The sequence below is a fragment of the Lactuca virosa genome, chromosome 9 (genome assembly GCF_052849685.1).
Source record: "Lactuca virosa cultivar CGN04683 chromosome 9, Lactuca_virosa_CGN04683_v6, whole genome shotgun sequence".
NCBI classification, from domain to species: domain Eukaryota; kingdom Viridiplantae; phylum Streptophyta; class Magnoliopsida; order Asterales; family Asteraceae; genus Lactuca; species Lactuca virosa.
Genome location: NC_136434.1, coordinates 100,313,704 through 100,326,347, shown reverse-complemented (window position 1 = coordinate 100,326,347; position 12,644 = coordinate 100,313,704). Strand labels below are relative to the sequence as shown.

Genomic DNA, 12,644 nt, shown 5'->3' with positions numbered 1-12,644 from the left:
TTGTCAAGAGCTCGAGGATTGGATTTTGAAATCTAGTTTCCGGCTACGATGGTGGTTGTCAGATCCATGGCCTCGTTCCTCACTGGAAATCTGCACCACCATGGAAATCGACCCTCACCTCACCCACCCCAGTCCCAGGTTTAAAGCTCAAGACCACCACCATCCTTCCATCAAGCACCTGTTTCACCTCCTTCTTATACCACCTGTTACTTGGAAAATAACCATAAACCACCACCTCCTTCACCAAAAACATCTTTCTGTACAAATACCAGCTGATAACAACCCCAATTCGAAAACCACCTAACCGGTAACCTCATCACCACAACAACTTCCACTGGAAACCCCACCTGCAAGAACTTCAAACACCAATTGCAGAATCTCGAATAATCACCATTACCACCCAAATACCACCAGTCGACCTCCTTTTTGTAGATCTGCAACCCTCTCGCTAGATGGAGAGGTGGTCCAATGATCTGGTTTCCAGTGAAGGCAACAGGAAAAGGGGAAATGGAAGGGGGAGGGGTAGGATTGGGGTGTGGTGTGGTGATGAGGGTTTTATTCTATTGTCGGAGATGTCTTGGAGTGGCCGGAGATATCTTCGAGTCGTCGGAGTATTGGAGTCGACGGTGATGGCAGTGATCGGTGTTGGTGGTGATGGGGGAAGAGACGAGTTATGAAGGTGCTTAGATTTATGGTCAATTTCTTTTTTTAAAGGCAGCAAATAATTATTGTTTATGATAAAAAATCAAAAAATAAATAATAAATAACAAATAAATAGAAAAGAAATCAAAAAATAAATAAATAAGGGCAAAACGGTATTTTTATGTTCGGAGGGACTAAGCGTGCAAGAAGAAACACACTCAGGGACGGTCCGAGTTAAATTTTGAAAATAGGGACTAAACACGTTTTCTGGCATATGCACAAGCGACGATTGGTGTAATTTACCCTTTTTTATAGCTAAAAAATTGCACAGGCTTCTTTTGCGGGTGCTCTTACCCTTTTACACCTAATAAATGAATCTTCTTGACAAATTCTAATTGAAATGAAGAAAAATAAAAGCTGAAACTTAAGTACGTACAACGATCGTCATGGATAGGGGGAAAAGTAATCTCTTTGATCCTTTTCAAACGTCTACGGAATAACCAACAATACGAACAACTAAAATAGTAGCATCTTGTACATTGCAAATACCATACAAGACACAATCCTCACAAACTTTAATACATCAAAAGCACAATTTTGTCTATTTACAAAACAAGATGAACCATAGATTCCAACTCATATCGGCTACCTCTTCAACTCCATTCATCATAAAATTATGCATAAAGTGGAAGATAGCCAAGAGCCTCTAAAAAAACGAGTTCTTAACAGGAGACCTTCCCACAGCCTTCATCAAGTTGGCTACTTCAAGAACCCTAGCAATTTTCGTTCCCCTCTTTGCCTCTGCTGATGCTCTCCGTTCTTCAGCCTTATGATGTGCTTTTGCTATCTCATTCTCCATCTTTTCCAACGCTCTTACTCGCTTCTCTTCAAGCTTTCTCTGCAACATGAACAAAAAGTGGATTAACAACAAATCAAAGCAACTCAACATATTTTTTCAATACACAGAACTTGATTTAAATCATTCAATACCTCGACTTTCTTCATACGTAAAGCAGACTGCTGAGCCTGCTCGCTTTCCCAACCTTTGATTATGGCGTCCTCACACTTAAACCTATTGTTGATCTCAGCTACCTTAGCATTCTTCCATGCTGTTATCTTGGATTCAACCTCTTCCTTCTTAAAGCTTGTCACAGACACCAACACCTGATCATCTCGACCATGTTCAGCAGTTACAACAGACCCACGATCTCCTAACACAGAAGATAATCCGAAACCCCAGTTGCCAGAATGATCGTTTTCAGCTATGCTGCTCCTGCTCGCTATGGGTGATCCTGCGAGCACCATTGTGCTATTAGTAACACTCATATTCGAAAAACCTCCACGTGAAGCTCGATCACTTGTAGTCATGGAAGGAGATGAATCAAGAGGAGAAAACGGTGGAGTCAAAGCATGTACATCCCTAATATCTTCATCACTATAAAGATCTTGGACCCTTCTATCATAATCAGACATTAGTGGGGTTAATTAGAGCACTTTCTCAGTTTAGTATTCAAAAAGGGTGTAATCACTAATCAGATAGACAAAAATATGCATTAAACAAGATATAGACAAGATCACAAGATATTGAAATGCAATGTGACATCATAAAGTTTAATTTACTTCTGCGTAATTGACTCCTCTTCATGATGTTTCCTTTGCAGGTTTGCTTGATTAAATTAATCCAACTTTTTCTGCAGTTGGTGGGCGAAAAGGATTTGAATATGTGAAGGTTCATGTCATGGGTCCTCCATCAACAGTTATCTTTAAGTGATTGGAGTGGTTCGATTAAAGCAATATTAAAGATGGATATAAAATTGACAAAACGCGTTTTTTGTTTCAATTTCGAATATATAATAACGACTTAACGGGTCACAGTTTTATAAGTGTGGTTGTTTTTTAAGAAGCACCATTCTGGTAGCTCCACGTTTTCATGTGTTACTTGTACCCCCAAATGACCCGACATGATAACTATACCACTACGTAAACCTTTTCCTTCGCAAAATACTTTGGGAAAAGAGGCCGACATATAATTATCGACCTGGAAAAAATTATCAAGGGACAAGTAATGTAACATCCTAAATCTATACAAACCGGTCATCTTGATTCTTGAACACGGATTATGTAAAATTTTAAAGAACTATACTTCGGCTTTTATTTAAAAGTCTAATGTTAAATAAATATGTTGCGCCTGAGAGTATTTTAGCCCATAAGAAGGTTAGCCCAAAAAAGTTTGTTAAGCCCATTTATTTAAAATAATGCTGGCAATATGAAAAATCTAATATGTTTGTTTGATTAAATTATTAAACTAATTAATGAAAATATGCATTTTATAATGATTATTATTATACAAAATTTTACGATTGGTTCATGTAGTTTGCAAAAAGTATCACTTTAAGGATAACTATCAGAAACGTTACGTTGGTTCTCGAGGTTTTATTTTGTTGCATTGTTAGTTCTTGGACGTTAAATCTTACTTTTGAAGTTTTACTTTTTTTAAATAACTAATATACTCTTATACAAAATATGAAATTTTCAATAAACCTATAGGACCATTTTTGTAACTTACTATATAAACCTCAAGAACCATTATTTTTAGATAACAGACAATACATAACATGTATTTCATTGATACCACAATGAGAAGAGTTGCAGTTGCACATCACCGGCAACCTCTTTGACTCCCCGTCCCTGCCACCGCTTCTCTTAATCGGCCTCACTCGCACGAGACTCTACTCTTTAGTTTATCAAGGTTTCATTCCTCCTATCCATCGCCCTACCCCTCCCATCTCCGTATCTAAAGGCGTTTCTAGGTTTTTTATTTGTTTTTGTCTTATTCGTCCCCAAACACACAAGACCCCGTTCGTTCTTTTTCTTAAAAAAAATATGTAGCTAATTCAAATGGCGAAGGGTTTCCAGGTGGTGGTGGATTGAGAAGACAAAGGTAGTGAGAGGAGAAGGGATGAGGGGAATAAGGGAGAGGGATGTGCATATAGTAAGAAGGAAGTAAGGGTGGGGTGGGGGTAGCGATAAAAGAAAAATACATTTAATTGAAAAATAACAAAAGTAATATAGAACTAGAAAGGTTACCCCCGCTACGCGGGGGCCAGAAGCTTTCAATGTTGTTTCCGAATTGATAAATATGACAGACATAGAAAGTGCAAGGATGAAAAGTCCGGGCTTTGCCCCGGACAAAAAATGTAAAAGTTTTGACTGCAAGGACCAGAAGTGTGAAAATGGCTAAAGAATTAAAGGGGTAGGAATTAGCAACTTTTTAGAAAAGGAATCAAAGTTGTCAAACCGTTAAAGTTTTGTGGCCAAACTTTAAATATTAAAAGGTTCCAAAAAGTGTAAAAATATTGATTGCAAGGACCAAAAGTGTCAAAATGGGTAAAGAATAATGAGCAAAGTTGCCAAAAAACATCCAAATTTAGTATTCCTAACTTCCAACAATAATACATGGACCAATTCTGCCAAAAAAATGGGAAGTTGAATGGAACACAAACAAAAGGACATGAATAAATTAATTAAAGTACAGGGACCGGATATGTAAATCAAGGGACCAAACCTGGACAAAGTATGTCAACTTCACTATTCCTTTCTTCCACAACTTTAATATATATATAATAATGATAAATTAGTTGTTTCACATGTATTTAACCTTGACCAACCAAGGTTTTGAAACCACAAGTACCAACATCATAATGCTTCTGATAATTATCCTCAAGGTAATATTTTTTGTAAATCACGGGGAACATTCGTGAAGTTTTGTTTTGTTTTGTTATTATTATTATTATTATATACTGGTATAGGATTAAAATGTCCACCTTCATGTTGCATATGACTTTGACAAGTGATTTGCATTCATATCTCTCGTATGGGAAGGAGTAACACATGATATCTAAGTTTTTCTTCATGTGATTGAGACATCTTCTATGAATTTTCTTAAGCCATCGGAAGGTACAAGTAGTTTGACAATCCTTAAAAACTTGTGTGTTAACCGCTATTTATAACTTTATTTTGACTTCTCCTTTTTATAGGAAAATATTACACTGTAGACAAAAGATATTGTGACTAAAAGGATATATGACATGATATTCATGTATTAGATATCATCAACCATGCCCTTCCAAATAGTGCCTAGGCTTTAGTTGTATATATTCATCTTTTTTAAGTTGTATCCAATCGTTCATTTGGAATACTAAAGAAGAGGTGGAAATATTAAACAAAATGTCAAGCTTTAACAAGATGACACAAATAGATATGATAATAACATCATATATTCATATACTCTTCATAATACTATTGGAAGGAATATATGAATCAACAAATATGATTTTTAACACTGTTTACAAAATCATTAATATATATATATATATATATATATATATATATATATATATATATATATATATAAACTCTGGCTTTAATTCCTTAAATGTCAAGATTGGCAATAGGAGGATTAAAGGAAGCAAGTCATTATAAAAAAATTCAAGATCATGTTAACACTCGAAATTTGTTATAGTAATGAAAATATGATTTGGCATTCAAGGAATATGTTTTAAACCTAAAAATGATTGGAGAACTCTTTGTTATTAATTAGTATTCTTTGTTATTAATTAGTATAATATGATGAAATATGAGATATATTTTAATAGCATTTCATATAATATGATGAATTATATTATCCGTCCACAAGTTAGCTACATAAAATCTAGCACAGATATTGCAAATGCAAAGTTCACTTGTAGCAAACTTATAAAACTTTTAACTTCATAAAATAGTTTATAACCAAAAAAATGTACAAAATGTTCTCTAGATCACAAGCTTTCTAATGATGCTAACACACTCAAATAAGAGATTCATCATTGTGCATCAATCCAAACACGCATCAATTCACCTCCAACACTTGAACTTTTAGGGTACAAAACCTTTACTGTCCCCCAAGCTCATATGGGTGGGTGTTTTTTAATTCAAAATCATTAACACAATACATGACAAAGGCATACACTATTCAAACCCGACTTATTTTTTTTTTCCTTTCTATCTTTTTACACATTTTCTTATATAAGGAGTTAAAAGAAAGATCGTTTTGTAGGACCTCGTCCAACAGCTCTCATCAAGTTGGCTATTTCCAAAACCTTAGCCACTTTGGTTCCTCTCTTGGCCTCTGCGGTTGCTCGTTTTTCCTCTGCTTTCCTTCTAGCTTTTGCTACATCATTTTGCATCTTCTCCATTGCTTTTGCTCGTTTTTCCTCCAATTTTCTCTATACAGCATAGACGTTATGATAAGTTTGCACGTATATAGAATATAATATAAAACTTGCAAAGTTTTTATTTATGAAATATAAATATAATTACATGGTTTTTACTTTTTATAATAGCACAATACCCCACCTGTTGAAATATAATGTGAGAAATTAAATTGATTCCTACTTTTTATGTCTACAAATGTTCCTACCCAATAAAATTATGACAAGTGTCATCATTCCATATTTTTTTAACTAACCCACATTAAGGCTATATTAGAAATATATCAAATACAATTAAATTGGATGGTGATTTGTCATAATAATTTTATATATGTCTTTAATTTATAAACCAAATCTACTCATCTCCCAATTTGTTATTGGATCCTCATAACATGGAGTGATGGAACTTTATGCTGTATCAAATACATTATAAATAGTACCCAATAGGAAATTATACGATTAGCTCTTTCCAAAAAGGAAAACATCAAATCATGTAAAAAAGATTTATAGGATAAGAACATAACAATCATAACATTTAAATTTTATCATTTAAATTATCTGATAGTTAAATGTTTTTCTTTTCATCTAATATCATAAATCATAAATATATGATAATGGATCGAAAATTTTAAATTCTATCATAAAATGTAAAAAGTATTTGAGTACGTAATACGTATTTACCCTTTTTACCTATTTTGTGATAAGTCAATTAAAACTTGCAACAAGATCCCATAATTTTGTTTTATTACACTTTAAGTACCTCGATTTTCTTCATCCATGAAGTGGACTTCTGAACCTGTTCGCTCTCCCAACCAGTGATGATCGCATCATCCCGCTTGAAACGGTTGTTGATCTTCGCAATTTTGGCGTTCTGCCATGCCGATATCTTAGTTTCCACCTCCTCTTTCTTCACCCGTTGCACAGAAGACACATCGCCATGGGTACCCCCACTGCTACTACTTATCAAACTCATCCCACCACCACCAGCGCCGCCGCCCCCGCTACCAAGTCTTGCCGGAGAAGCCACCCTTGGATTATTATCCGCAACAATCGCCAAAGGATTGTTATCCACCATAATTTCTTCCTCCCTGATCCTCTGCAAGTTACTAATTGGTTCGTTGTGTTCATTAACATCTATGTCGTTTCCTGCAAGTACCAAGGCGTTAAACTCCCTACTCATGGTGGTAAAGTTTTCGGTTTCCGTGCTGCCTATGGAGAGATTTGATGATCTGTGGCTGGTTGTTTCCCAAGGTTCTCCCCGGCGAGGGTGTTGCGGTGGTTGTTGTTGTTGTTGTGGTGGTGGTGGTGGTGATACTGATGGTGGCGATAGAGCATGTATTTCTCTTATGTTTTCATCATCTTCATCTTCATCTTCCTGTTGTTGATGCTGTCTAGTGGAAGCTTCAATGAACATGGCGGTTTTAGAGACGAAAAGAAAAGCTCATGGAAATGGAGTAAAGGGGTTTGGATTATGATTTATGTTAAAGCAAATATGAGCCACACATGTGGTGGAAGTTGCATGGAGCGAAGGCTAACTAAAGGAAGCTACAATTTCCTTAACCCCATGGCTCAATACAAAACAAAAGGAGTGTTTTCTTTCTTATTATTTACTTCCAAATTATATTTTGATTATTATATTTCTTTTGAACACTTAATTATCGTAAAAAATCAAATTTTTTCTAATTACTCTTATGTTATTTGTCAAAATCTTTAAGATGGACCAAGTATATTACGTACAACATTAAACCATAATTAAGCAAAAATACGATTATAACCTATTTAATAAAGTGATTAAATTACAAATAATAAGTCAAAACTGTAGTATTCAATGTTGATAAAATTAATTAACAATGAATATTAAAAGTTTAATGGTATATAGACAAGATATTGAACATGTATTTGAAGTTATCCGATCATGATCATTTGCAACAGTCAAAGGATACGTGTATTTTTCTGGAAAAAGGTATATGTAATTATTTGTTATATATATTGTCAAGTGTACATATATTTAATGCATATTATATGATTATTCAAGATGAGCATGATATGGAAGCGGTTAAAGATTTGTACTGGAACTTCAATCTTTGAAGCTGATGTATTCGAGAATCGAGACGATATAATATGGTAGGTAGAATTTAGAATAATATGAACAATGCATTAATTGAACATCAATGGGAAATTTTATACTATATAATAGGCCAAAATTTGTAATTTACTTAATTTATTTATTATTGTTATCGATAATTAAATTAGAAAATTTTAAATAGAAATTAATTTTTTTAAACGTCTGGACAAATAAGTCGAAGTCCACTAAACTTAGGTCGGAAAGGTTGCCAGATATACCATTCATAAAATGCTACGTGTCAAAGATTTAGAATATTTTATTTTGCATTATTTTTGTCTTTCATTATTATTTTAATCCTTATTTTAATTGAGATAATGCAGTTACCCCTTAAGTTAAAGCAGTGTTTTATTTGCATCCTCTGGCTATATTGAAATAATAAATCCGCACCTATTCAGATTTAAAGTTTACCATTTTCATAATATTAGACATGTGACATGTGGAGCAGTCGTTTTATGTGAAACTTTCGTTTATATAGGGACATAATTGTAAATTGTTGATATTTACCTTTTTATTCCATTCCAATGAGATTTTCAGAGTCTATTATTGTTTCCGTTGTATAATATGAAAGCAAATGAGGCGATAGTAGCTAATGCTCTTTTTATATTAACAAACGTAGAAGAGATGATTGTTGAGATTTATTTTTCAGTTTAATTTCATATGAAAGAAAAATATTTGATGATTCTGGTTGTTTAGGACATAGATGTCTCCAAACATCTTTATATATACAAAAAATATCTATATATTTTTATTTTTGTTTTCTTTTATAATACTTTAAAACTGTCGGCCAAGATCTATCAATCTGGAGGCCCCACATAATTAGGTGTTTCATCACCAATAATGCGCTCACACGCGTCACATATTCAAAGGAAGTCCATATCACGTGACACAAGATCATTGGTCGTGACCCGGATTGAAATAACATTGCCGATGTGACGTACTCTAGCGTGAAACGTTATATTTGAAGAAAAACTGAAAAATACACAACTTTTTTTTTTTTAACACAAATGGTTCACCGGGTATACAGCATACTAGTATTTTTAGTTCTAAGTTTCAAAAACTTGGCACATATAGTTTCTATGGTTCTATTCTACACCTCATCTCACACTTTTCTCCGGTAACTCTTTCTATGGATTCTCTAGTTTTATTTGCAATCTCAAATTATTTACGAAAAATGACATCATCAAGCGATGTTCAATCGGACTTCAAGATTCTCAACAAAACAAGCCAAAAGTCTAAGGTTTAGGAGAATTTTGAGCACGTTGAGGATGGAGTTGGCAAGCAATGGGCAGAATGTCATGGTGTTATGGATTGTTTACAACCCAAGAATTTTGACGATGACACTGGCATGTAAGTATTTTAAACCTTTTGTTTTAGTTAATTTATTGCAATATATAATATATTTTAATATTGTCTTTTTATGAATTTAGGGTGCATGTTGGCATGTAGAAAAGAAAAATGCCGATGATTTACCGCAATAAGCTCAAATATATGGAAACTTAACTAGTAGTCGTGAAGGATCGAGTCCGAGAAATATAATCTGCGAAGTGAGTTGATTGGTTCAGAGAACCATGCCATGTGTAGTGAACGACTTTAGTCGGGAGATTGAAGAAGCAAGAAATATTGGATTGTTAATACAAGATAGAAGATGTTTTCCGTGTTAGTATTTGACTCGTAGAGACAAAAGTCTAATTCGTTATGTATCTGTTGAGCTGTGGAAGGTCATTAGAGTGTGACCAGTCGGTCTATTGTTATAGCTGAAGTAAAGGCCTTATCATGAGTTGAGTTTACGACCCAATCAAGAAGGAGCAGGAGTCTCCAATAAAAGTTAAGTTTGTGACTCGAGAGTTGGGATTGAAGGTTCCTCGGTGGATGAAAGAACAAGTACAGTTCCAGCACCACCTTTAACAAATAAGTTCAAACTTATTTGATTTTTGCTCAGAATGATAGGAGAGTTACAGTCGTTGTAGCTGATATGTGAAGTTGTAAGTGTCTTGTGTGCGTTTGCACCCAAGTGTTTCAGATATGATCAAGTCGATCATTGCAAAGGGTCAATTGGAACATGATAAGGTTGAGTGTCCCAGAAAAAGGGAGGAAATTGTATTAAGATCATCAATCGTCGTTGTTGATAGTGATTTCCATTACGTTGGCAATACCATCTTATACCATTTTATATTCGTGTGCATTGGTGGATAAGTTCGTGCTTGTCGTGATCTTGATCAGAGCTCGGTTGTGAGATACGAGAAGATCACTCGTTGCAGGTACAAGCAGTGATACTACGTTGGAGATGTAAAATTTATTGATATGACAATTAGGAGTTTCTTCCAAGAAGAAAATGAGCTACAAATCACATACGCAGAGCCAGTTGGGCTTTGAGCGGTTGTGAGTAGCAACTAGTGAGGGTTCGAATCTAAGTAGGAGAGAACCAACCATTAATGCAAAAAGTGCGAAAAGCAACTCGGCATCGGATTTGACGTCAAGACCAGGAGAATTGCAGCACAAGAAGCTAAGAGAGAATTTTTAACTTCAGGCTTTGCTATGAAATGATAGAATGCATGTTTTGGTTGGAAAGTGAGAAAATGACATCAAATATCGTGAGGGAACTTAAAACATTTACCTATACCTATGGGTAAATGGGACGATCTTGTCTTAGATCTTATCATCAAATGTTCCAAGATGGTGTAGAACCACGATGGGCCATGGGTCATAGTTGGCTAAGCGATAAAAGTACGCATTTCTGGGCATTACATATATGAAGAATTGGACTAAAGAGAATATTTTCATGAGACTCATGATCATGAATGAGTAAACGTTTTGTTTTCTCTGGTTTTCATGAGAATACTTACGTTGGTGATAATGTGAAAACTGTTATGTAACATCCCAAAAAACATGATCCAAAAATTTCATTTTTAATTCAAGTAAAACAGTATTCCAAAACGTTGTCCATACAACCCAATAAAATAAATATGTCAAACATCATAAAAATCAGAGTGTGTCCCATAAACAAAATTCATATGGTGTGTGCAATGCAGTTATCCCGAGCCTTTCCCCTTGGAACTGGAAGAACCTGAAACATAAACTGAAAAGGTGTGGGGGTTTCAAATGCATGAGGTGCTTGAAATTTGTGTGGGGGGTTTCACATACATGAGGTGATAGGAAAAATGTCTCCTTTATAAGTATAGTGGTTAAAAATATATTGTTAAAATGTTGAAAAATATATGTTTAAAATGGTTATGTTATTGACATTAACTTTGACATAATATTTTGAACAATATTATTCATTGACATCAACCCACATTCCTCATTAATAAATTAAATATAATTATCTATGTAATATTATTTTTAACAATTGTTATGATTGATTAATTTAAAATTTTACTTATGCAATTATTTTCTAATTTCAATAATGATGTTCATTTAAAATACAATTTATTTGTTGTTAACGTTATGTAATTTATAAATTGATGTTATTATCATTTAAAATTATTGTTCTTTAGTTTTAAACCACTTATTATTATTAATAAGTTAAAGAAAACTTTTAAGAAACACTTAATATTACTATTAAAATGTGAAACATACACTAAATAATAAACTGATAAGATAGACAATTTGCATTTCAAAAGAGACTTGCATGGATAATATGACATATCCATGATTTTTCTAATTTGATTTTATTATTTATAATTATGGTTCATTAGTTTTAAAACCACTTATTATTATTAATAAACGAATGAAAATTTTTAAAAGACATTTATTATTACAAATAAAATGTTAAACATATACTAAAATATAAAGTGATAAGATAGACAATTTGCATTTTAAAAGAGACTTACATGGATACTATGGATAATATTGCATATCCATGATTTTTTAATTAATTATTACTTTGAAGCAACACAAACATACAAACATATATACAATATTTAATTAAATATTATCTATATCACTTTCCATAACATATGATCGATAACATGAATTTAATCTAATTTACAATAAAGTTTCAACCACAACATACAATGATTGTCTTAAAAGAATACTTAAACAAAGAAAAATATAAAAAAAGAATTAGTATATAACAAACTTACAAATTAAAAACTTTAACATAATAACATAGCTCGAAAAATGGTCCAAAGCCCTCAAACCAATAGAAAACCTTTAAACTTGTTTTCTTTGTGAATTTTGTATGTGATTTGTATTTGCGTGTCTACTCAAAGATAATGACATTTTTATAGTAGACTATCCATTAATTGCTTATTAAACATATTATATAAGTTATAAAACCTTTCATGATGTGTGATTAATTACTTTGAAGGTGAAAATGTGTGGGGGTTTCAAAAATCATGAGATGATAGGAAAAATGCATCATTTATAAGTATATATATATATATATATATATATATATATATATATATAAAATCCAAAACACACAAAATGATTTAACATCTCGTTTCTCCCGTTATGGTCTTCAATCGCATTTTGGCATTCACATCTTGATGAATATAATAGTGCGACGGAAAAATATACAACAATGAGGTTTAAGCGGTTGTAACATTAATGATGTAAAGGGGTGTTTGAGATTGTTTATTTAAAATGTTTGTAGATTATTACTCTTTGATATCTCTAATAACCAG

At 33.2% G+C, this 12,644-nt stretch overlaps 2 protein-coding genes and 1 long non-coding RNA gene across 4 annotated transcripts; 1 reads left to right on the top strand and 2 right to left on the bottom strand.

Annotated features, from left to right (window-relative positions):
- Positions 1-1,091: 1,091 nt before the first annotated feature.
- LOC145136106 (remorin 4.1-like) lies at positions 1,092-2,321 on the bottom strand. Of its 2 annotated transcripts, XM_079070301.1 has the most exons (3): positions 2,263-2,321; positions 1,633-2,098; positions 1,092-1,540 (listed from the first exon to the last, which is right to left on the bottom strand). In XM_079070301.1, exons 2-3 carry the CDS (start codon positions 2,008-2,010, stop codon positions 1,349-1,351), a joined length of 570 nt encoding a protein of 189 aa, XP_078926427.1. In that variant the 5' UTR covers positions 2,011-2,098; positions 2,263-2,321; the 3' UTR covers positions 1,092-1,348. The 2 variants fall into 2 exon arrangements, with proteins under 2 accessions (XP_078926427.1, XP_078926426.1); XM_079070300.1 differs by lacking the exon at positions 2,263-2,321 and having other exon boundaries at positions 1,633-2,240.
- Positions 2,322-5,488: 3,167 nt separating this feature from the next.
- Positions 5,489-7,448, bottom strand: LOC145137405 (remorin 4.1-like). The gene is made up of 2 exons (XM_079071530.1): positions 6,652-7,448; positions 5,489-5,906 (listed from the first exon to the last, which is right to left on the bottom strand). The coding sequence occupies exons 1-2, from the start codon at positions 7,303-7,305 to the stop codon at positions 5,715-5,717; spliced, it is 846 nt and encodes a 281-aa protein (XP_078927656.1). The 5' UTR covers positions 7,306-7,448; the 3' UTR covers positions 5,489-5,714.
- A 1,573-nt stretch (positions 7,449-9,021) lies between these two features.
- LOC145138308 (uncharacterized) lies at positions 9,022-10,188 on the top strand. The gene is made up of 2 exons (XR_013721436.1): positions 9,022-9,363; positions 9,444-10,188. It is a non-coding gene; the product is annotated as an uncharacterized LOC145138308 (long non-coding RNA).
- Positions 10,189-12,644: the final 2,456 nt, after the last annotated feature.

Bases quoted from the DNA above. Each gene is read 5' to 3' on its own strand.
- LOC145136106 (XM_079070300.1), bottom strand. From the start codon at position 2,115: ATGTCTGATTATGATAGAAGGGTCCAAGATCTTTATAGTGATGAAGAT. The intron at 1,541-1,632 runs GTATTGAATGAT...TTCATGTTGCAG, and splicing joins TACGTATGAAGAAAGTCGAG to AGAAAGCTTGAAGAGAAGCG.
- LOC145137405 (XM_079071530.1), bottom strand. From the start codon at position 7,305: ATGTTCATTGAAGCTTCCACTAGACAGCATCAACAACAGGAAGATGAA. The intron at 5,907-6,651 runs GTACTTAAAGTG...TATGCTGTATAG, and splicing joins CATGGATGAAGAAAATCGAG to AGAAAATTGGAGGAAAAACG.